General features: G+C 36.2%; 2 protein-coding genes across 2 annotated transcripts in view; both read left to right on the top strand.

Moving 5' to 3' along the window:
• Positions 1-26942, top strand: part of LOC140139044 (uncharacterized) — a 59650-nt gene that overhangs the window by 14503 nt on the left and 18205 nt on the right. The window lies entirely within an intron of this gene.
• Positions 150-24235, top strand: LOC140139410 (uncharacterized). The gene is made up of 6 exons (XM_072161173.1): positions 150-249; positions 1443-1522; positions 17083-17316; positions 18718-18984; positions 21187-21503; positions 23606-24235. Exons 2-6 carry the CDS (start codon positions 1453-1455, stop codon positions 23750-23752), a joined length of 1035 nt encoding a protein of 344 aa, XP_072017274.1. The 5' UTR covers positions 150-249; positions 1443-1452; the 3' UTR covers positions 23753-24235.

The raw sequence follows: 26942 nt of genomic DNA, 5'->3' as shown, positions 1-26942 counted from the left end.
AGCAGATGAGATGCTTCTAGCAACCACATTTTGACAGTTATACCTTTAATATTAACCAATAAAGCCCAATAAGTAATGGTCCACGCATGATTAGGTCTTGGTAACAACGGCTCATCATGCTCATTGTGCTATCATCTTAATAGCATCATTTTGGCCGTGTGCGGTGTCACTCCACAACCAAAACCCCTTTTTTTGTGAATTTGTAGGAAAGGTAACAACCGATTTCCATGGAATAAGTCCCAGATAAAGGTAAGTATGTTTTGTAATATTCGTATTCTCAAATTTGCATGAATCCTCTAAGATATAGCTCATTATTCTTAAAAATAATTGTATGGTAAAAATGACGCAATAGTTCTAATCAGGTTTTAGCGTTAATTAAGGTATTACACCTTTGGTGTATCTTTTAATGTCCTTCTGATATCAAATAATTTAGATTTTTTGAAATTCGCCATATGATACACATTTGATGGCAAATGATTAAAAATTTATATTTTTGATATTTAACAGTCCTCGAAGTAAACGTTATAAATGTAATGCTATTTATGTAAAGTGTTTGTAGCTCAATTGAACATCTAGACCATATGTGACGTGTCTTGGCAAAAGGAGACACTTTTGGGCAGGATCGTAAATGGAGAAATAGCCAAAAAATCTGCCCGGGGTGATTTTTTCACAATTTGGGTTTGTTGCAAATTTGTGATGTTATTAATGTTAAAAATATTGTCTGGTAGTTTCAGACCGGAATATAACTGGCATCTTGTATTTTTTGAGACATTTTCAAGGTAATTCCTACTCTCAACATTGTCAATAATATTTTTAAAGGTTGATATCTCAATTTCCAATTTTTTAATACCATAACTTACGAACTCAATATCTTCGCTTAGGAATCTTCGATTTCATTGGAGAAAACGGCGTTGTGGAGCAAAATATCTCTTGATATAAGATATGTAAAAACCTCAAAATTGATAACCTGCCCAAAAGTGTCTCCTTTTGACATGACACGTCACATATGTATTGAAGATATGGACCCCTAGAAAAAAACCCCACCAAAATAGGCCTTTTGGGGGGAAAATGTATTAGAAGGACATTCCTCGTATTCAGAATGGAATTCGATATGTATGATGTAAAAAATTACTCTCAGCTCCCACAAAAAATACTGTGCAAACGTTAATATCCGATTCCTTAAGCCAGCTTTTCAAGTATTACATATACTTTTGACATCAATGGTTAGTGCAGAATAATACACAATATTAGCACAATACTTCAAAATTACGCAAAAGTGGAAATGACAAATTGTAATAATGGAGTGCTTGATATTTTGCTATTTCTTTGGTTGCTACTTCTGCTGTTTTATTGCTGCAAATTGTTGATATTATTATTTGGAAGGTTCCGGAAGTAAACATCTACCATTTCCGATTCTAATTAATGATTATTTTCTTTTTCAGCTCGTTGATCATGTGGGTGTCCCACTTGAGTAATCGGTACAACGTTGTACTAATACTACAACTGCTTTGCGTTCTGCCAGGTAAGTAATCTATAATTAAATCTCACATCACGTCCATCTCCTCATAATGGGTTTAATCCGTTTATTATTGGTTTGAAGTATTGGTTATAATAAGGCCAAGAGAAAAACAAAGGTTGTTTCTCAAATCCCACGCATAAGTACAATGAAATATCTGAAAGCCATCGTAGCAGCTAAATTCGTATCACTATGCACTGGGCTTTTTTCCGTAGAGGAAACCCCCCTGAAAAGTTGGGCTAAAAGAACGCCCCCCCCCCCACTCACCCCCACCCCCACACACAAACCCCCCCACACACATAAATCCTGCATAGCACGTAGCTTCTAGCAAAGGAAAATAAAGGCACAACACATAGCTTATATTAAGTAAAATGTTTCGAAAAAAACCTCTTTTTTGTGATCGAACCCAAATTAAATTTGTATTGGTATAATGCAATAATTGTAAGTGCAAAAGATGCAGCTACGATTAGCTAGAGTCATTTGAGTACAAATACAATGTACAAGTGTTTTAATACACCGTACAATAAACCTTAGGGAAGGTTGGGGTTGGGACAACCCCCAGCACCTTTCTTTAATAGACGAGGGTTAAATATATGAGGGGAGGGTGTATGTGTGAAGGGTGTGAGTGTGTAAACAATACTCTATGTTGCTTGGTATGGAATTGCGATACGATATTGAACATTTAACTATTCTTGGTTTAATTGCACACCAGCATCACGCAGAAATGCAAGTTAGATCAATTTTTGTTAATGATTGTACGTGACTCTTACCAGTTGACCTTTGACCCTATATATGGTGAATTTGGATGGAATTTCTTTATGATCAAATAAAGACTGCACCTTTGTCTTTCAAACCACAAATGTGTCAATAATAACATATACTTTATTACGTAACAACATCAGCATAAAAATCAATAGACTAGGGACACTGCCAGATCACGCAAATAGGGTTGGGTGACATCCCGCTATTTCTAAGGTCCGCTATCTCTAAGGTTCGCTATCTCTAAGGTTCGCTATCACTAACGTGTAAAGTCTATGGAGATCAGAATCCCGCTATCTCTAATAGAGAAAAAGGTTCGCTATACCTAAAAAAGGTCCGCTACTTCTAAGGTTCGATATCACTAATTTAGAATAAGGTTCGCTAGTTCTAAGGTTCGATATCACTAATTTTAAATAAGGTTCGCTATCACTAATTTAAAATAAGGTTCGCTATCACTAATTTTGAATAAGGTCCGCTGTCACTAATTTATTGAAGGTTCGCTATCTCTAAGGTTCGTTATCACTAATTCCAATAAAGGTCCGCTATACCTAAGGTTCGCTATCACTAATTTTGTTTAAGGTTCGTTATCACTAATTTCGATTAAGGTTCGCTATCTCTAAGGTTCGTTATCACTAATTTCGATTAAGGTTCGCTATCTCTAAGGTTCGTTATCACTAATCTTAAATAAGGTCCACTATCTCTAATTTTAAGTAAGGTCCGCTATCTCTAATTTCAAATAAGGTCCGCTATCTCTAATTTTCAATAAGGACCGCTATAGCAAACCTTATTTGAAATTAGAGATAGCGAACCTTATTTAAAATTAGAGATAGCGAACCTTATTTAAAATTAGAGATAGCGAACCTTATTTGAAATTAGTGATAGCGAACCTTAGAGATAGCGAACCTTAGAGATAGCGAACCTTATAGATAGCGGACCTTATTTAAAATTAGAGATAGAGAACCTTAGGGATACCGGGATTGTGAAAATTAGAGATAGCGGACCTTATTTTAAATTAGTGATAGCGAACCTTAGAGATAGCGAACCTTCAATAAATTAGTGATAGCGGACCTTATTTAAAATTAGAGATAGCGAACCTTATTTAATATTAGTGATATCGAACCTTAGAAATACCGAACCTTTTTCAAAATTAGTGATATCGAACCTTAGGTATAGCGGACCTTTTTCGTAATTAGTGATAACGAACCTTAGAGATAGCGAACCTTAGAGATAGCGAACCTTAGAGATAGCGAACCGTAACCGCAAATAGCAGGCCTTTTAAATTACAGCAAAAGCATGTATTTAAAACGTCCAAGAACAGCACAGTGTTTATATATAGTTTAGTTTTAGGCAGGAATAAATACTAGGGCCTGGGTCTCCCTTTGGTAAAATCTGAGACTTGCCATTAACATTGGGTGAAATGGGACGTCTTTGGACTTCAACAACTTTAGGACTTGAAGGGAATTAGCACAATTCTGCAAAAATGACGAAAATGAAAACTCAATTATTAAAAAAGGACATTAATTATCTCCACAATGAAACGGATTAGAATATAATAATTGGTCACATATGAGAGCTGGTACTCAGTACGATGATAATTGATGCAAATCAAACAAAAATCTGCCCATGCGTAGGTGGGATGACCGAATAACATGCTGGAAATCTACTAACTGCACAATTTCATGTAAATATTGCTTAAAATATTACAAAATGTAAATAGAAATTTAATAATTCATGTGATTTTTAATGCATGATCTCATCCTCAAATGAACAGACAATTTTTAAAAATAAATTTGTCATTGAAACGATGACCTCTCTCCCGACCACTACTTTTTGTATAAATGTAACACTAGTAGACTAACAGTTAAACAGTTATAACAAATATTCAAATATTTCAAAATATTTTCTAGGGATACCCCCGTTTTAATTTTTGGGGATTAGTCAACAGAACATGTAGACAAAAAGTGAAATTTCCACGTTTGCTTTTGTTGGCATTAAAATATTTATAAAACCTTGTTTTTGTCAAAAATAACACATTATGTGACCAGCTCTAACAAAACCCGGAACAAGTCGCCAGACATGTTTTTGAGTTATATGCCTTTAAAGATGGCATTCCCATAAAAAAAATCAAATTTTGGAATTCTTAATTTCATGGTATTTGACTTATTAAAAAGAGGTTTATTTATTCAATATTTAACAGTTGAGCTATGATAATCCATATTCAATCCTGTGTAAGGCAGGAAACTAATTAGCACATTACTCAGCCATTTTGTGTTCTATTACTGTCCCAAAACGCAGCACTCTCCATACTTATTTTCTTCCAGAGAAAATTTAAAATATACAACAATACCTCATTTTAGCCTCTATTTCCCTTAACGAAAGCAACTCATTTTCAGCCAGTGACTATAGACCATTGACTTTATGCTAATGCTGTTACGTAATCAAGTTTGTGATAAAATTTTTACAAGTATTGTTTGAAAGACAAAGGTACAGTGTTTATGTGATCATAAAGAAATGTCATAAAATAATCCATATAATGGAGTTACAAGTCAAATTTCATTATATACTGGCCGGCCCTCGTATGACTACGTGTCTTTCTTTTTACCTTTGAATTTGGTAATTTAGATATGACTAGATTCACAGATCATTATTTATAATTGTTTTAAAAAACCCGACACTCATTTGGTAAAAAAAAAAACATGTGGCTGATAGATTCGATTAATTATATTGAAAGCCAGTTAGTGTTTCAACAGTAATAATTTCGTCGCTAGGGATCTTTCCAGAATCACAAAAGAAGCCCGTTGATAATGGCAATAAAAATGACAAAACGTTAATAATGTATTACTCTAATTGAACTTGTTGAAGCGGCAAAGAACACTGCTATTTGAAGCGATTAAAAACCAATTAAGCATAGCTGTAGCTCTATGCCACACAATTTTATTCATTATAAATCCATATTAATCACCCTTGTTGGCGATAAGTAAGAGTTCAGTAGTTTTTCTGAACACAACCCAGCTGGATTTGTGATATATGGTCACATCTTGCAACTAGTTTCTCCTATTGTACAAAAATATTCAACAGTTTTTTTCTTTTTTGCCGCCCCTGCTTCGGGGGGGGCTCGCGCCCCCAAAGCCTCCCCAAAATACCGGCATGAGTGTCTATATGACAGTCACTTGAACATGATAAATGCAAGGGCAGTGTCTTATCTGTGTCATTCGGGTGGCAAACATATCGTTATTCGGCAGAGTGACGAATCGAGAATTTTGAGCAAATTGAGTTTTTGTATGCTATTATTACGTGTTAGGTTATCTTTTATTTCCACCAAAAATCTTACTCAAATCTTGGTAAATCTTACTCAAAGACGTAGTTATTGAAATTTCGATTTCGACGAATCGCGCCTAAGTGCGATAAATGAATTCGGCAGAGAGACGAATCGTATACTTAGCTGTACAAATCATGTTGATCTATATTGAGTATTGTATAGCGGGAAACCCCGAAGTTTCCATATTACATGTCCTATACTAATCTGCTAATATGTTTTATACCAACGTATAGCTGCATGTATCTTCTATCCAGTGATACCAAAATAAGTACAAACATTCCCCACATGATATTGCCGTGGTTTAATAATATGAGTGCGCGCCCGTGAAATTGGAAAATCCCGGAAAATCATACGCAAAATACAGGCCAATATTGTTATTTTCGCTTTAAAGTCCTCGAGTTTTTGCTAACCATTACAGGGATGACTATTTATAACTTATATAGCAAGTTAAGTCTACATAGCCTTAGGACAACCAGTAATTTCTAACCCCCCCCCCCCCAATCAAGAATGCGTGCTATGGTATACACGTAGTTGAATGCGTATTCGACCTCTCTCTGCGCAGTGGTAGAGACATTTTGGATACAGCATAAAGCCGAATAGCTGTTAAAACGCGTTTTAAGAGATAGGCCTATATCGATTATTTCAGAACATGCATGTATTGCCAATAACTCGTGTACATTCACTTCTATAGTATACATTTCAAATGAGTGCTCACGAATGTTCTAAATTTTTCGAAGGACCAATGGAATGGTACCAAGATTTTAAAACGCCGTTTACTCAGAACAGCAATTTTGCGTATTCGGCAATCTGCCGTGTTCATAACGAATTATGTTTGTTCCGATCGAGATTTATTTGTATAATTAATCAATCAAAAAGCCACTGAATGTGAAATAACTTTGCTACTACAATGGTTATAACTATATTTTGATCTTACATTATGCAGAATAAGTCAGACAAAAATAGCAACTATGGGTTATAAGGCCTCAAACCAGTGAAAACAGATTGCTTTGTATCATCAAGTCATTACAATGTACAAGGTAAATGTTTGTGTTAACGAGTTTCCACTGTATAAAAAGACGGGATATTTTACGTAATATAAATCCATTTTCAGAATACAGGATTCTTGTTCGAGCACACGTCTGTACAGTTGGCCAAGAGAAAGATAAACACAATGGTTGGCGATGGTTTTTGTCGGATATAGACCCATGTAGTTGTACAAGCATCAGAGTTGGAGTTGATGATCCTGAGTTCACGAAGTACGTGGATATTCCGTTGGTTGGTGACGACGAAGAGAAGATAAGGAACCGTTATAACTTGAATTGCAATGGTAATAATCTATTAACATTGAGAAAGAATACACATAAGAGCTTGTATCCAAAACGGATTAAATTCACTTTTTGTCGAAATTGATATGTGCAAAAAGACATGAAAAACAGTTACAGAATACACAATTTGACCTTGTTCCACGATCCACCTGTGTACCATGTTCGTGCCTGAAGTTATGACCCACGGTGTGTTAAACGAATTTCCATAATTTTTTGAAAATGGTTAAAATTTGTTATATAATCGTGGTACAACATTGATAGGAATGTTCTTAATCAAAAGATATCAAGAAAATGTAACATTAGCGGATAATTAATTATTTTGAAAATTGCACTCAAACGAAATTGGTGTTGTTTCAAAACATGTGCACACAATTGTCAAAATTGACAGAATTCTCACAGAATAACAAAATATTTAAATGATGTATTTTGTTTTCACATTATCCTTCATGTGCAACTGATTTTGATATACAGGTTTTTTGGTAAAGTGGTTTTACGAAAATGTGTCAAAACTGTTTGTTTCTAAAAATATGCCAATCAAATTAAGAATATTACCCACCACTAATTGTAACAGAATTCATTTCACGTGAATACATCTCCCAAAACAGAAGCCAATAGCGTAGCCAATTTGTGGGGTGGGGGGGCAACTGACAAAAATGAAAGAAAAAAGTGCCCCTCTGACAAAAAATAAAAGAGGAAATCAGGAGGGCAAAGGAAAATAAAAGGGCAAAATTCAACCCGATCATGGGCCAAAATAGTGTAAAATACACAATTTTGCGCGATACGCGCGCAGATCGTCCCAATAAAGCCTTCTTTGAAGCTCGAAGAACTATGTATTGTATAATGCAACTGTAATTTTTTTCGTCTGTGCCCCCGAAATTTGATTCCCCCACCCCCTCCCTGACCAAAAAAGCTGTCTACACCCCTGCCAAAAGCTTACATAAAAACATCTCAAATGTCCCCATAAATCCCCGTAGCTAGTGGAAGAGTGTCTAATTGGCATCAATCCAAAATGGCCGCTTTTGCAAAGGGCGAAATTTCAAAGTTGGTCAAATCTTGTTAATAAGGATTCGTCATAAGGATTCAGGAAAAGTGTGGTTTGACCTTTCTGCGATGTACATTAATTTTGTTGCATTATAGGGGAAGTGTCAAAATGTGGACTCTACAGGGGACAAAACAAAAATGAAAAAATCTCCGATTTTGATAAAAATGGGCTCATATTGTTTACTGTTTTGTTCAGAGAGGGCAACGTCGAAAGGAACAACCTTTGTAGAAACCACTTCTGAGAAGGCTTCTTCAGAGGCAACAACCAGTGAAGGAAATATCTTTCCGAAAACTGCATCTGAAGGAACAACTTCTGACGAAACAACTTCTGAGACGACTTCTTACCAATCTCACAAAACAAGTTTAAAAGATACAGCGTCTCATAAATCGAATATACTGTCAAAAGGTACGTCAAACATGTTGATGTTGATTTTCATTGCGAAAAAAAGTGTTACACTCCTGATAATTTTAGGATTATAATCGGCTGGCATTTTTTTTCTACACCGAGGGAGGCTTAGAATATTTTCCCACAAATAAATGACTATCCAAGCACACATTTTAGAATCATTGTGGTTTCTGAAAAAGACTCGGAATTTAGGGTTATGGTTTAGGGTTGGGGTAAGGCAGTCTTGTAATAAGACTAGTAGAATTGCACCCTATTCGGTAATCGCTCCAGCAATTGCTCATCGATAATGATTCGACTGAGCGCTAAGGTAACTTACAAAATCAGTATTTTAACCTCCTTAAAAATATACTATAGATTTGCAATAGTACCCAATTGCTTTTGAACCACTGAAATGAATCGTACATTTTGGAATGCCAAATACCAATTCATCTCATTAGTCGGTCAATGCTCAACATTAATTTTAAAGTACGATGCTAAAACAAAAATTTAAACTACTATCTTTTACGAGGGATGGTGGGTTGTAAGTAAATTTTGGGCTTTATTAATATGTACGTAACTGTTTTGGCTGCGTTCTTCATTTTTGCCCACTCGTTCTACTGGGACCATGCAGACTCGGGCCAATATCAAATCATGACTATGCCAAAAGGGTGCTAGCTAGCTTTTACTAACAGAGACAAAAAATTAAAATAATAGCAGGGATACTATATAGAAATCCCGGGGGGGTTCTTCGAAAAATTTTGTACGGGGTGTGCCACGCAGACTTTCGGATGCTGACTTTCTCTATACCTACTTTTTGCTGTTTTATGCTACCCATCAGTATACCAATTTTCAAGAAAAAGCACCCAAAAAGCGCCCAAATTGGCCATAATTGGGCGCTTTAAAGGCACTTTTCCCTGCGCCCAATTGGGCGCATTGGTCTCCACTGAAAACCCACCCATCGATATACCAAAATCGCTGAAAAGGTACCCCAAAACCGTGGCACATCCCCGTATACCTTCAACCAGGAAGAACCCCCCCCTGGGATAGAAATACCCAAAATTGAATATACAATAGAATGTCGCATCAACACATGAATAAACAGAAAGAGCATCATTATATCTCAACTACTACTCAAGCTCCAAAATATTAAATGCCTTTATCTCCATAGAATGCAGTCAACCCATGCCTCTTGGTATGGAAAGTAGATCCATCAGTGATGATCAGCTCAGCGCCTCTACTTCTGTCGGGTTAGGTTACAGCCCTTCAGAAGGCAGACTAAACAACGACAAACATTGGGCATCAGAGAGTAGCGATCCCAATCCATGGTTCCAGGTGGATTTCCGATTTGAAGTCATAGTAACAGGGATCATCACACAGGGAAGTTCGACGAGTGTGTATAATGCGTGGGTAACAGAGCTTCAAATTAAATTGGGCGATTCTGCGGATTCATTATTACCTATAATGGATGCTGATGATATGACCATAGTAAGTGTGCATAGTGGCGGATTGAACACAATCTGGCAATTCTTCATACAGGTTGGTAATGTGACCACATACGCTTCATTCCATCGCCATCTTGATTACCGACCTATTATGAGTGTTTGCCAAAATTCAACCACGCGTCTCCTGTTGCAAAGGGACCTGACAACCCTGCTTTTATTGAATTAATTAGTATTTCTGAAATAAAGTAGTATTAACTGTTATTATGAATTCATAATTAATCAGCACTTCACAACCTGTGAATCATTACAACAGCCATGAATAGATAGGTTAGCGCAGTTTATAGGACATAAGACTCCAGCGCGAGAGGTCCCGAGTTCGAGCCCTGATGAGGTGACGTTAAGTAATTGCGCTAGCTTGTAACATTCCTGGATAAGAAATTAGCTGCCTAATTGTCTAGGTTTATCCGTACGTTATAGCGAGCTGATCCTGATCGCGATGGCTATATACATATGGGACTAGGGGAGCTACGTGCGTCCCTGAATGTTGAAAATGATTAATATCTTAGGCCACAGTGTGAAGAGGCCTGTGGTTGGCATCGTGTACCATAAATCCCCAAATTTATGTATTTGTTATTTATAAGGAAACAACTGCCGCTAAAAACAATGGAAAGTCCTATTTTGAAGGTTTGCAAGTTCTGGACACACACTTTGGCACATATATTCGCTTTAGTGGTGATGTAACAGGATTTTCAAAGTACCATAGCGATAGGTGTAAGCATTATTTTTGAATGCATTGTCATGTACTAGACGTACGCTGTAACTCTGCATCGCACCGTTGCTTATCAAAGAATAAGCTTCGAGACCTGTATCGTAATTGAATGGAAATGTCAAATTATGCTGAGTCAATGTACGTTTAACTAACACGGGAACTAACACCACACCTGTACAATTAGTGTCTTCAAAAAGAGCTGTATTGTATTCAATTTATGATTGCACACATACATACACATGACAGGTGATGAGTGCAGCCTACTTAAAAGGGCAAAACATTTACAAATTGTAATTATCGTTATGGTAATTAATCGATCCTGTTACATCAATATTTCTACGAAGAATATACATGCATAGGCCTACAGCGCCACGAATCATCACTTTCCCTTTGTTAGTTTTGAACAATAAGAGCCTCCAATATAACATTAGGATATACTGATTAAGGGAATCATGTGAAATGATTTTTTTTTCTATTTTATCTAGACATTTGAAGCAAATACCGATCGCGCCTCCGCGGTTCATATATCTCTCCCTGAGCCAATCGGTACACGGATTCTGCGCATCATTCCAACTGCATGGGTCCGGGAAGGTGGTTTGACCGGTGATTCATGGTGCCCGCTTCGTCTGGAAATAGTTGGCTGTAATTGAATGAATAATAATTGCTGCACCAGCAGGAGGCCTGTAGATTAAGTCATTTGATATCATCTGTCCCACAGGAATGACATACTAGTAAATTTCACCGTAATTTATTACATTAAAACGTTAAAACATTTTTCGCTATATCTTGTAATGAAGCCCAGCAAACAATATTTCGTTGTTACAACGCGGTATAAAAGTTACATAAAGTCGTATAGACGTAATATATGGACGTTGTAAGTACGTACATCTGTGAACTCGTATTCGTGTTGTGACAACGATTACGTTATTCCCGAACGTTAATGTAACGTCATTATGACGTTGTTTCGACGTCTAAACAAAGTCACTATGACGTTATATCAACGTCCGACAATAACGTTGTCACAACACGAATACAAGTTCACAAATTAAGGTATTTACGACATCCGTAGATTACGTTGTATCGGGTCAGACCATGACATTTATACGGCGTTGTAATAACGTGTTTCATACGTCGAAACAACGTCATAAATTTGCGTACTAACGACGTCCGTAGATGACGTTGTATCTGGGTCAGTTCATGACTTTTAAACCACGTTTTAACCACGTGCTTTATACGTCGAGATAACGTGATTATGACATTATATTAACATCCGGCAACAATGATACTCAATCCCAAAAAGGGAGAGCGTATAAAAATTTTAGAAAAAAGTATAAAAGTTTAGAACTTCAGGAATAAAAGTCGTTATTCTGAGTTTTACGCCTAAAGGCGATCGTCAGACGACACGATGGAGAAATTTTGGCTGCACAACCATCTCCTTGGAATGAAAGAATTTACATTAATATCAATTTGTAAGTGCTCTTTTTTAAAAGTCATAGTTTCTTATTGAATTTACAACCGTATGACAAAACAGGCGAAAATAGTAACTTTTTGCACAAGATTTGCAATTTACAGAAAATTGACCATTTCTCATTCTAGTAAGTCTAGTATATGGACAATATAAGTGTGCTTTTTCATTTAATAACATAAAATTTGAAAAATATTGTAAGGAACACTTGGGTCCGTATGCACAAAACATTTAGACCAGGTCTAAAGTTAGACCTGGTCTAAGTGGAATTATGTCTCAGGAGAAAGGACATTTTCTTATGCATTTTCTTACGTTATTTTGTATTATTTTTGAACTTTGCATTAAAATCTTTAGAATTTGCTAGCTACTATTGGAAGGAAATAATAGTAGGCTAAAGGACCGCTCCGGATGGAACTAAATTCCGCTTAGACCAGGTCTAACATTAGACCCGGTCTAACTCTTTTGTGCATACGGACCTTGAGGTTTTGACCTAATAGGTAGTTTTCAACAGATTTTACACATTCGCCTTGCTATAACTAGTGACTAAAAAGTATCAATAGGGGAAGTGTTAGCTTTCGTTTGATATAAAAAATTCTGATTGGATGAAGGGAACACTTGAGGTTTGGACAAAAAAAATCAAGAGGCCCGTTTTTTAGCTAGGAGCTTCACATGTCATACATTGCTATGCACTCAACCGTGTAGTGTAATCAATGACTGTGGTGGAGACATTCGCTGCTTGTTGTTCTCTGCTTGGAAGTTCTTGGGACGAAAATGTGTGCTCAGGTGTATCGAGGTGTAAACTATGCGCATGATGGTTTATAAGAGAATCGTTTTTGTATAGAAACCTTGCCATGGTGTCAACATCCAAACTTGTCCATGTCGTTTCAGATACGTATTTGGGTAATTTTTTCTGAACGTATTATTCAAACGTGGTAAAACATTGCATCGACGTCGAAAGAACGTCATAACAACGTCATAATGACGTTATATCAACGTCCAAAAACCGACGTCGAAAATAACGTTGTCACGACACGAATACGACAACCCAACGTCTAACGTCAGCAAACGTCGTGAAAACGTACTGTGATAGATGGGAGCATGCATTGATCTATTTGTATCAAACACAGTTAATTGGCAAGACTTAAGAAATAATTAGATTTATTAGTCTAAACACGTCCTTATCCAGAATTTCTAAATATTTAATCGTAAACATGTTTTGATGATCATTGCGTTTAGAATTTAAATATGTTTAGTTTCTAATTTGTTCAGATAATGCACCTGTTTAGCAATAATGTTTACGATTCAAATGTATTGAAATTCTGGACAAGCACGTGTTAAGTAAAAGATGTCGTCCCATAAATGACGTACACCACCAAAATGGATGCTATAATACGTATTAAGGAAGAGTTGCTTGGGGTTCCCGTTTTAGGGGTCTCCGTTTTCGAGATTACCCTAAGGGTTCAAATTTCAATATAGCTCAGATTTGGTCCAAGTATTCCTCAGTTCATAACGATTCTAATAAAGTATAGTTTAGCTTGAACTATCTGCGACATACTGCTTTGGCCAGAAATTAAAAGTGCGCCTATTGCAACAACAAAATGTTGGAAATTGGTCGTCATGTAAAATTAAGTAAAGTAAATACAAAACATAATTGGACATGTTTAAAGTATAGTTATAAATAATTTTCCATGCCTTTTCAGCTAAATCATGGTAAAAATCACTTTAAAATAGGGTAACTATAGCAGCTTTGGCAGGTATTTTACGTTAAATTCTACATACATTGGCATTGTTAGTGATAAAAGGTAGGCCAATAATTATGTTTATAGAATGAGGTTGCTATGATAGAAACGTAGCTCTTTACTCATCATTTAAAAATAGGATTCATTAAGGGAAGGGGTATGAACCTTTGGACAGTATTTATTGTGGGAGATTAGAGCACATCAGCCATATCGAATTGCATTCTGAATACGAAGAATGTCCTTCTGATATCAAATAATTTTATGGCAAATGATTAAAAATTGATATTTTTTGATATTTAACAGTACTCGAAGTAAACGTTATAAATCTGATAATAATTATGTACTTAAAGTGTAATGTAGGTGGGATGAAAAGTCGACGATCATTTGAAAATTTTGACCTTTCGTATTATAAATATGGATTTTTTCCCCAAAACACCAAAAAAATTAAGGTATTTTTGGGAAAAAATCCATATCTTCAACATGAAAGGTCAACATTTTCAATTGATCGTCGGCTTTTCCTCCCAGCTACATACACTTTAAGAATATATCATTAGATTTATAAAATTTACTTCGAGGACTGTATATATCAAAATGTGAAAAATATCAAATTTTAATAATTTGTCATAAAATTTGTATTATATCGTGAATTTCAAAAATGAAAATTATTTGATATCAGAAAGACATTCTTCGTAATCAGAATGCAATTCGATATGTCCGATGTGCTCTCATGTCCCACAAAAAATACTGTCGAAACGCTCAAAACGCTCATTCCGGATCCCTTAAATATTTTAAGAAATAAGTGTCAACGCTTTTTCAATGAGCAACCGTGTTGTAATATTGGTCCATACTCTCTCAATCTCGTACCAGGATGCGTCTCCCGGTAACCATGGTAATGTTATTGATATTATGAGATGAAACTGGTCCGTTTATTTGTAACGAATATTAATAGTCCCCAAAATAGGAGCACGACATGAAAGACGAAAGAAATGTTTGATATTTGAATAGTTGGAGAAATATTTGAAAATGAAGGCTTAATGGATTGGTGTGGATGAAAGCAATGCTACCAATGTTACATACAATGAAAATAGGTGATACGCCAAGACCACATGAATTGGGTTTTGGTTTTTAGAGTTTTTTTAGCCATATTTTAACATTTTCAAAATTCTGTTTTTTACACGATTATATTGTACTTTATTTTCATATGTAGGTGAGGTACCGTAATGTCTAGTGGGGTGCGCGCACGTGGGGTGTGGATATAATGGTGTGTGTATTGTAACGTATGTACGTGAGGTAACGTAATGTTAAGAGTGTAGGCGCGCACGTGGGGATGAGTGGGGGTGGGTATAATGGTGTGTGTATTGTTTCATATTATGTACGTGAGGTACCGTAATGTTAAGTGGGTGGGCGCGCGTGCACGTGGGGTGTTAGTATAATGCTATGTATTGTTACGTATGTACGTGAGATACTGTAGCACTTAAATCTGGCTGTTGTCTATAACTTGAATGTTTAAAATAATCAATAAAACATACTTATTTTACAATCCGTTCAGTAGTATTTTATACTGTATTCTTGTGTGTCTATAAAGTTAAAACAAAAACAACAATTATAACAACTAGTTTCTCAAAGGCCGCCCGTACTCCATTTCTGAGCAATTATTTTTCATTTTCCTCCACACCAAAAGTCTCTTAAAAGACATAAATAGATGCAAAATCAACACAACTCAACATACAGTTATAATGTTGGGATTATATAATTGACCTGACCATCAATAATGTGAAATTTGAGGCATTTTTACTTTTTCAAGCCACCTTTTTCATAAGAATCTATAATCAATTTCATCTTCGCTAGTGAAGGCAATAAGTTACTGTTTCTACAATATTACCCCCTCAATCAATCAATCAATCAATCAATCAATCGCTGGGATCACTGAATGGGGATTTAAGTGTAAATACAAGCGTTAATTTATTTGCAGTATGACTGAAAAGATTTGGGAGGATAGGGTAGGGGCAGCCTCCTTGTCCCGCCTTTCTTTAGACGAGGAAATGCACGCAGGGGTGGATGTGAGTGTGACAGTCATCGGTGTGTAAACAATAGTAATATTGACATTGATAATATCTAGTCATCCAATTAAAATGTGAATTTCTTAAGTGATTGTACTTGTCTGTCATGACTACTTTTGTCGTTTTATTTGGCAAATGAGATCTGACCAGATTATATAGATCGTTTCTTTATTTTCTTTTTTGTTTCCCAATTCATTTGGTAAAAATAATCGCTTTCATATGGTTATAAATTGAAAACCGGTTATTATTGTTCGCAAATCTCGTCGCCTTTCTTTCAGGCATGTCAAGAGTAACAAATAAATCCCGTTGGTAATGGCAACCAGAATTACAAAAAATTCCAATTAAAACTGTTGACGTATACAGCTTAGTAATAATTTATAAGCTCGTTATTATATTTTTAATAACGAAAATCTACCTTGCTCTTGATTAAGTTGATGCGTGCAATCATTAGGAACAGTCAAGATGCAGTTTAATTAAAAGATCCTTCTAGACTCTAGTAAATTATTTATCTTACAATCGACTTAATATAGTGACCCTTTAAAGCAATAAATTGAATCTAAATCAATAGACGCTTTCAATCTACTCCGTGTTATTTTAACCAGTAACTCATCACACAATCGACTTAACCCTAGAACTACTGAGCCATATTTTGTAACACGGACTACGAAGGGGTTTATAATTTTCAATTATAAATGTCATACCGTAATACATATATTTGGTACTATTTAATGCATAGCTATGGGTCTCCTCTATCTAGTAATACCAACTTAAGTACAAACATTTCCCATATAATATCGCAATGACGTCATAATGTAATTTTCTGCTAAAATTACACCAACATGTGATTTTACACCAAATTTTGTCCAAAAAATAAAAGGCAATTACTATTTCAAGGGTGTTTCTAAAAGATTGGTACTGGAGGTAATTTGGGTCCATTTTCTTACCTGCAAGGATAATGTTGGAACTCAGAAACACGAAGTATGAGGCTGTACTAATAGTATCCTTTCCCCGGATCCTTTCTATTGAATTCATTTACGCATTTTTCAATACCGATTACCAGGACTGATTATTGCCATCAACGGATGATTAACTATAATACACAACCTCCGTCGTGACCTTTTTATACTTTTACTTTTATATTTCCCATGAGTTAAGACAGGTTAAAGAAATAGCGGAAAACGATATCCGTTCGGATACTAAAAAAGAACACATTGTTTCACTTCCTTAAGATCATAATAAAACCTAATAAAATCAATTTTCAGAAAACGGGATTCATGTTCGAGCAAACGTCTGTGAACTTGGCCAAGAGAAAGATAAACACAATGGTGGGCGATGGTTTTTGTCCGATAAAGATCAATGCAGTTGTAAAAGCATCAGACTTGGAGGATTCAATGCACACACTACTGGACGGTCGTTTGATCCTGAGTACATGGAGAGTCCGTCGGTTGGTGACGGCGAAGATAAAATAAGGAACCATTACCACTTGAATTGTAATGGTAAGAATCTATTTTCACACTGAGAAAGTATTCACATATTTATTCGTACCTTTTATCGAACAAATTGTATAACACGATGATTAAGATGATTAAGAGATATTCCAATATAGTTCCTAATGCTATAGTATATTGAGATTACGTTCATCAGGTTTGAAGAAGTGATAACAAAAACAAAACCAACAACAAACAGACATCTGTTATGTCGTCATTTAGTTTAAGCATGTTGCTTTTAATACGCATATATTTGGTAAGACAAACCAAATGAGATTACGTACGGCGAATGGCAAAAGCACGAGAATCCGACGATGGAACCCTGTGGCATATCAAATTTAAGCTTAACGGGATCTGACAAAGTATGACAAAGTATGAACAATGCACAACTTGTTGGTACTATCAGACAGAGACAATTTTGCAGTATCCGAAGTTCGGTTTGAACACTATTATCACTGATTATTGATCATCGCTATACGTTTGTGAAGGTTGTCATTCACCAGGTATAATAAATATTAAATTGGAATATAATCTAATCAACCATTGTCAACTGGACTCACTTGTATTTGAGAGGCTACAGTATCTCAAATTATCCTAGGTGCATCTTCAGGCCGTCTGATGGTACCGTAGCCTCTCAAATAAATGTGAGTCCAGTTGATCAGTTTATATTCCAATATAATAAGATCATGGCTCGAATAGAACAGAACAAGAATTACACCAGGACAAACAAAATGTATCAGACCCTTGTGATTAGAAATGCATTTGAAAACATATTTTGACTTTCACTCTCCATTACTTAAGCACATGTCTGCTGCTCCGTAGTAACATCTGCCCCTGATACTTTACCTCATTCAATTTGTATTTGAAAAGTCAATGTGGTATAAAGGTACAACTTTCTTATGTGTAGCATCAAAACAAGATAACAAACGACTTTCCGCATTCAAACTTGTTATTAGATGCATTTTCCTATACATTGTTTTATAAACCTTTTTATGAGCAGATTGTATTTAAAGTGCTTGCCATTCCCCAATATTATTTCTCTCTCTATGCAATAATTTAATGACTAATAGTTTTCATATGAACTAAAGATATCACACAGGTCTGATTTTTGTCTTTAAATCATTGGGATTAAGAGGAGATTAAAAAAAAGGATGTTACAATATAATCTTTCAGACTATTGGGGAACCACGAGTACAATGGGACTCATTTATGACGGGGTGTGATGAAGGGAACAAACACATGTTTTATTTTAAAAACCATGTTGGCAGAGGGTCTAGCTTGCACATATGATTTCAGGCGAAATCAAATGAAAACGTTCTAAACTGTTCAGAAAGTTACACACGAGATGTAAATGGTTATATTCCATCTTAAGTTGATTTTTAACGATATTCCTATACATGATTTGTTCAGAGGGGATAACTTCTAATGGAACAACCTTTGAGGAAACCACTTCTGAGGAATCTACTTCAGAGGCAACTACTTCAGAGGGAACAACTTCCGATGGAAGTAATTCGAAGAAAACAACTGAAATGTTTGAGGGAACAACCAGTGAGGAAACAACCTCTGAGAAAACTGCATCTGAAGGAACAACTTCTGAGGGAACAGATTCAGTGACGACTTTTTATCAAACAAGTTTTAAGGATGCAACTTCTCATGAAGCGACGACACTGGCTAATGGTAAGAAACTCTGTCAAGTTAAAAGCCTTTTATCACCTTTACAAAGCACTCTGAAATTCATGTTATAAACACTAGATATACAAACAATCTCATCTTACTTCGAGTCAAGAAAGTCTTTGTGAGAAATCTATTAAATATGCAGGTATAAAGCTTTGGAATGCTATTAAAATACTGCTTTTGTAAGCTATCTTTAGATACAAACTATTATTTTTTGTAAAACTTAGTACTATATAAGTCGAGTCATTATCGATGAGCATTTAGGGGTTCAATCATGTTTCACCGTTGTTCATCACCGATTAACAACGATGCGGCCGCGTCGTCTGCGAGTTGTTAATCGGTGATGAACAACGGTGAAACATGATTGAATACCCTTCAACTAATTCTCGTGATGCCTCCATTCGGAATAGTCGTTTGTTATAAGTTATTGTCACTCAACCATAAAATCGGTGATTTCTATGTTGATAGCCTATCAGCAATAAAACAAAAGAATGAAGCGGTTATGTTTAGCTGCTACTTTAATAACATTAAGAAAGTGTTTGCACATAAAGTGTGGATTCATCACGGATTAACAACGCTTGTCTCCTGTACAAAGGTATAGGAAGAGTTGTTGAATTGATTTTGAACAACTGCAATGAATCGTACCGACTTATCTCCTTGGTAATCCATTGCTTTAACCATTAATTTTAAAGTGCGATGCTAAAAGCAGTACAACAATAATCTACCCTGTTATCTTTTACGATGGTGGGTTGTGCGTTGTAGTTTTTTATGTACGCAATTATTTTGGCAGTACATTATTTATTGTTTACCCAGTCGATCTGTTAGGAAATGCGTTTGAATTCTATACTAGGACCATGCAGACACGTGCAATTTTCAACCCCGACATCAAAATCCTTTAGTATCCCATCTATATTTTATTCACAGAGACAACAAGAATGAAGATAATAGCGGAGATACTAGACAATTAATGGAGAAAATGGAATATACAGGATATATAAACATCAAAATATGAGAAAGGAAATTATATTTCAATCATGTTTTAAAACTGCTTAAGGCCAGAGTAATGGAAGATACATTCGTGCACGCCTTGAATTTGAGATTTCTTGATATTTATCAACACTAAGATGTATTCTTTCACTTGAAACTGATAAAATACAACTTGCTAATATTTACTCGTATTTTTGCTTGATTTGTTTCACTCTTTTCAACTCTAAAAAGTCACATGGCTCAAGACAGCTTAGTAAATTGGCGGGAAATAATGAGTCAGAAATGCGCGAATGCGAAATATTTTGATTACGCGCGCGATTCGCTTAGCGTGACGCGGCGCAACTCTGCGCGTATGTCCAACGCAGTCTAGGCGCATTCGGTTTGTTGTTCACGCCAGCAAATGTGGTGTAAACAAAACAAAAATTTGCAGTCAAAATGCCACTTAGATTTTTTAATTATTTTGAATTTTGGCGCACTGAACGCAGACATTATAGATTTATTGGTGCAAAAAGATGCATATTTAGACCATGCACCAGATACAGCTTTTACAAGCGTGAAAGTCTTACCGTTTTAAAATATAAGGACGTTTAATGCATAATTTTGACATTTTTTTACTAAAACGTCGATTTCTCAGAGTTCACTTTTGACAATATTGCACGATTTTTGTGACAAGATAACTCGAAAAATATGCAAGCAAAAGGTTAACTTTTTGCACTATCGTTTAGAGTACATCAAAGGCTAGGGAAGGTTTTCTCATTTTTACAAAATATTTGTTTTAAACAAAAATATACACCATTCTGTGCAATTCTGTAGCTTAATAGAGTGACAAAATTGCTTTTTCACATGTTTTTTTCAATATTTCGAAAAAAGAGACGAATTTCAAAAAAATAAAAAAACCTTCCCTGAGTTCATGTCTCTTCTTCATGAAAAGCTAACTGATTTTTTTTTTACTCCGAACGGATTTTTTTCTAAGTTGTCACAAAAAAAATTGGGGTAAAAAAGTGAATTTTTGTGATTTTTTCAAAAACTCGAGATTTTTGAACAAATCTGACGTCACCATGGGATTCCTTGACTCATTTCCTTTCCAAAAATGTATAGTTTTATATACTTTTGACATACAATTCAGAAATAATGATGCTCGAAAAGTCCATGTTTTCTCCCATTACACTGGCCTTAAGCTATAAAATATTAAATTCAAGTTTGCCTTTTTCTCCATAGCATGCAGTCAACCCATGCCCCTTGGTATGGAGGATAGAACCATCAGTGATGCCCAGCTCAGCGCCTCTTCTTACTATGACTCTCGTTATACCCCTTCAGAAGGCAGACTAAACAACAACGAACCTTGGGGAACTGCATCTGGCGACACAAACATGTGGTTCCAGGTTGATTTCCTATCTGCAGTTACAATAACAAAGATCATCACACAAGGAAATACGCACAATACATATATAAATTGGATAACAACGCTTCAAATTGCATTCGGAGATTCTGCAAGTTCACTTTCGCTCATAAGGGATGACGGTAATAGTATCATAGTAAGTGGACGTGTGCATACAGGTATTTTGTTGCTTTGAGCAAAATCCCCCAATATCTTCACACAGGTCTTTAGTATCAGGCTAGCGGTATAAAATTTTATTTTTATTAATTTATTTTTTATTTTACTTTATTCATTTGGCAACAAACATCAAAAGCAGGAAATAACATAAAGAAGGCCCCCTGAGCTGCCAGGGAGCACTGAAAAGCACAGGAAAGCACTTTCCCCACCCATGGGACAATATTTTATTTTGGGAACAACATAATTTGTATACTAGGGATTTAAGGATATAAAGAAGTAGGTTAGAAAACACATCTGGGTGTATGAGGAACAATAGCGGTGAACGAGACTACCTGGGACTTCGTAAACACAATTGGGAGTTTTGATCCAATCTTGTTTGTCTTTGAGGTGGACCACCAAAAATTTCAGAAATGTAAATTTTCATGACCATATTTGGAATCAGCATGAAAAATGCATTAAATTGAGTACAAACAAGCCTAGTATTGATTCAGTAGTTCTTAAGATAGCTCTTGATATTTTGAGAAAATATTTCAAAACTTGATCTTTTTCCATGGAGGCGCATGGATAGCACGCAGAGCATTAAGGGTTCTTTCAGACACTCCCGCTTGATACGCATCATCAAGCATATTTACCTATTTTTGTAAAATATATCTATCTTCTTTTTGCCTACCAATCCAAAAAATATTTTATCATTACGTCGATTTTTAAATCCATGTGCGGCCAAAATAGTTGTTATTGGCTAAAGTCAACCTGTGCTACATTGACTAACTGGTGTATTTCATGGACTACTCACCTTTGTTCCATAACCATTAAGGTATAGGACATTTTTTGTTTTTACTATAATAGCCCCCGAATGAAATGTATTTATTTATGTTTGTACTCACTCAGGTAGCATTGTGTGTGAATTGTACATCCAAACTAAGTGCTATTCTTTTTTATTGTCATTTTAGTGTCCAAAATAGCCCAAAATGAGTGTTTTTCAATATTGCCGTCCATTTCTAATCGTCACCCTCATAGACTTTACATGTAAAATAAAAAGGCCCATAAAAATTGAATAGCCTCTAGTTCGGATGTAAAATTCACACAAAATGCTTTTTGTGTAATTACAAAGATAATGAAATACTTTTCATTCGGGGGCTATGTGGAATTTTTTTTATTGTGTTGCTTGTACAATGACACAATAAAATGTCCATATGAAACAAAGGTGTACTATACATGCACGGAAGTATATAGGTTTATATGAATAGATCACAGATCCTGGAAAGAGGCTTATTTAAGAATCTAGCGGCAAGTTCACGTACGTAAAAGCTGGCAACTAAATTATTTTAGTTAATTTGGGTATACTGAATTCAAATATTTTGTCTGCCAAGCTGTATTCGAACCCCGTGACCATACAAAAAGACCCCAAACACATACATGATCATACAGGGGGCAAGCATTAAACCTGCTCAAATTGACTAAATACATTCGTGTGGGCCTATTAGGATCACAAAAATGTAAAAATGTAACATGTTTACGCGTAGGACATATGAGGCTCAACGGGTTAAAGATCAATTTGCATGTAGTGCAGGGGTGAAAAATTGAAGTTGCTCCGTGTTCGTCTATTCTTTTTCTGAAACCTCTAAGCTAGGCGAACATTTTGCCTCAACTTTTACGAAAATCGGAGCAACTTTTGACCCATGCACAACAAGCAAATTGACCTATAATTGTTTGTGCCCCATAACTTAATTATAGGTCGTACGTGCACAAACTTTACATTTCTGAGATCCGTGGGACCAGACGAATAATATGAATGTTTGAAAGTGTAATAAAATGATTTGTGCCCCTATACGATCATATGGGGTCTTTTTGAGTGTCACGGTCTTAAAATACTGCTTGGCAGACATCTGATTCAGCGTACTCAAATTAATCATAATTAATCAAATTAACCAAACTTACTGTATGAACGCGATTTTTTCCAAAATAGAACCAGTCTATAGTGTTTTCAAACAGACGTCGCAAGGGATATAATAGTTTTATCCTTATCATGTAATTTTCAGTGTGAAATGTTACAATTTATTTTATTTTATTTCTTTAATCTAGACGTTTACTGCAAATACCGATCAAAACACCGCTGTTTCTATAGATCGCCCTGAACCAATCAGCACACAGATTCTGCGCATCATTCCTACAACATGGTATCAGTATGATTGGAGCCCTCTTCGTCTGGAAGTAGTTGGCTGCAAGTAAAGGCATTATTGATGTACCAGAAGAAATCCTATAGATAAAGCTTTTTGTCTCATGTGACACGCAGGGAAATATTGTTTTATTTGATCTTCTATTAGATATTTTAGGGGGACGTCCCCAATGGAAAATTTAACGGGGACATGTCCTCTCAACCCCTCGCCCCACCCCGCCGTCTATGTTCAATCCAATTGGCCAGGGCAGTGGTGAAGGTAGCGCTGTATTATACATAATCTTGGTGCCTTGTAGTGCAAAATGTTTTGATGTGTTTCTTAAAAGTTATTGTTGATTAATATATTTGGTATCAAGAGAAAGCTGACAATATTTTCTACAATTAATTTAGGTTAATAATAGACCTCAAAGTCACTAAAGAAAACAAAAGCTTTCTACTATTTTGTTCACTTTTTAAGGGTTTTATGATTTTATGAAAGTGATAATCTTAGTGCACTTATATATTGCTGGAAAACCTTTCTGATCTTCAAAAAATACATAAATTTAATAAGATGTAAGGCTTGCGGGTAACACATAAATAATATTGTCATTACACCCATGTATCACTTTCTGTTAGCTTTTTGTCTCATTCAATAAATGCAGCATAAGAAATATATACACATGAAAGTGTTTCAGAGTCTTTGTGTTTCCTTGTTCAATTTCCTGTAGCGTTAATGATATGATCATTTTAAGGTGTAGGAGACTTGATGTTCAAAGCTATTCCTCGCGTCACCTCATGGTTAATGTCCAGCGGGCCTTGGTCTCGGTGGGTGGGACAGATGATGTAAGTTCCTTTCCGGGAGCAAAGCTTTGTCTGATCTTTGCTGACGATACGATGGAGGATGCAGTTTGGCTCTCAAAGGCTCGACGGGCAAATGACAAAGTCGCTGCTTGCCTTCTGAAGTTTGCGAGTGGTATGACCGGAAGCACTGAAAGCAGATGGACGCAGGCAACCAGCAATAGTTCGCAGGGTGCCGTGAAGACCCATGTCCAGAAGGCAGGAGTTACAGTATTATGACAAGGTGCATAGTATTCAGCTGGGGCATACTCTAGGGCCAATGCCGATGTGCGGAGACCCCGGGGCGGAGATCCGTTATTCATGCCCCTACCCAGTTCCCAAAAGGCGGCGGATGAGTGCACTTCGTGCCACGACTTTGTCACGGAGTCAAGTCTGGTGTTGACGGAAGGAATGTGATCTGTCAAGCTCAACCTTTAGGTACAGAAGCAGTTGGATGGAAATGCATGGTTAGAAAAAACGTGTTTCGCCTAATCTTCAAACTTGGCAATCTGTGTATTCATTCAAATTCATCTATTAACAATCTTGGTTGTATGCTTGATTCTTCTCTAAATATGTCTGTTGACATAAACTGAACATGTAGTTCCGTTGATTTTTACATATGCAACCTATGGCGTATGTGCCGTTTCAGGAGGCTTGTCACATTCCTGTCCGGGTTAGTACTATCTGGATTACGCCAATTCCTTTTACTTGATGCACGTGCAAAAGATGTTATGCACCTGTAGCTCCTCCAATATAAACAGCGCGGCTTGTGCTCAGTTGTAGACGGGACCAGCCCTCTGTCAGTTTGCTTTATGAGCTTCCAGTAAAGCAAAGGGTTAATTCCAAAGTATTTCTGTACATTGTCAAATGCATTAATGCCCAAGCTCTAGGTTTCCTGATTGATCGATTGAAGATGATCTCATAACAGACTGGTATGTTCGTGATAGATTAATGTCTGATCATGTTTGGGTTGTGTGTACCCTTCAAAGAAAGAAACCCCAGCCCATGAAAATCAAACAATCCTTTAGGAACTACCAGAACCTTGATGCTCAAACCTTTGTTGAAGATCTCCAAAGGCATCTTGTTGATAGAATGCCATCTAATGTTGATTGTGATGATATGGTTGAGCACTTTGAAACTACTCTGAAAAACACCATTGACAAGTACTGTCCTCTATCAACTAAATTCCGTACTGTTCGGCCGCGAATGCCGTGGTATAACGAAACCATACATGAAGCTAGGCGTGTCCGCAGGCGTCTTGGGAATAAGTGGAACAAGAGTAAGTCCTTTGTTGATAAAGAGATTTTTGTAGATCAAAAAGTTCTTGTTAATAATTTGATCACCAAAGCAAAATCTGAATACTTTCATGATAAGTTGTTTTCTGCGTGTAATAAAGACCAGTTCAGTATTCTTAACTCTCTTCTAAACGCAAGTTCCAAAGTGCTCCCCACTTGTGATTCCGTATCTGATCTATCAAACAGGTTTGCCACTTTCTTTGTGAATAAGATCAAGAAGATAAGGCAAAACCTTGACTCTAATGTTGAGGACAGTTTGGATTCTGTAAATGCCAACTTCTGTAGAAGTAGTTCAACAAATGACAATGCTTCCAGATTAAGTACAAGTATTGACTATTATATGAACCACAATGAGGAGATTGATGTCCCCTTGAAGCTAACAGTTGTGACCTTTTGGAGCTGAGATCAATGAATTGTGACGAAGTGGCTGATCTTATTAAAAAACTGTCAAATAAGTCGTGCCTTCTTGATCAAATACCAAAAACCTCGCTTCTTAAGGAGAACTCAACTCTCTTCATTCTGGTTCTGACTAATATGATTAATGTGTCTTTTACGGCTGGAGTGTTTCCGACTTCCCTTAAACAGGCGATTATTTCTCCAATAATAAAGAAACCAACATTGGACGCAAATACATTACAGAACTATCGGCCAGTGTCGAACATAAAAGCTGTGACAAAAATCATCGAAATGGCAGGGGCAACTCGCTTAAATGAACATATCAACAGAAACAATCTTTCTGAAAAGTTTCAATCGGCTTATAAACCAGCTCATTCAACTGAAACCGCTCTCCTCCGGGTAAAAAGCGACATAACGTCTGCTATTGACAAACAGCATGCTGTTCTTCTTGTAATGCTCGACCTTTCGGCGGCGTTTGACACGCTTGACCATGTCATTTTTATCAATAGACTTCGTGAGACCTTTCATATCAAAGGAAACGCCTTGAACTGGTTTGATACATATCTCAGGAATCGCTCAAGCAGAGTTTGCCTATCTGGTACATTTTCTGACAATCATATCATGGAATTTGGAGTACCACAGGGATCCATATTGGGACCGTTGGGATACAATGCCTACACTCACCCGATTGGAAAACTTCTTCGTTCAAACGGTGTCTGCTTTCACATTTACGCCG

The sequence above is a fragment of the Amphiura filiformis genome, chromosome 18, assembly GCF_039555335.1.
Source record: "Amphiura filiformis chromosome 18, Afil_fr2py, whole genome shotgun sequence".
NCBI lineage: Eukaryota > Metazoa > Echinodermata > Ophiuroidea > Amphilepidida > Amphiuridae > Amphiura > Amphiura filiformis.
Note: the sequence above shows the minus strand (reverse complement) of the source record. Positions and strands in the feature narration are given on the sequence as shown.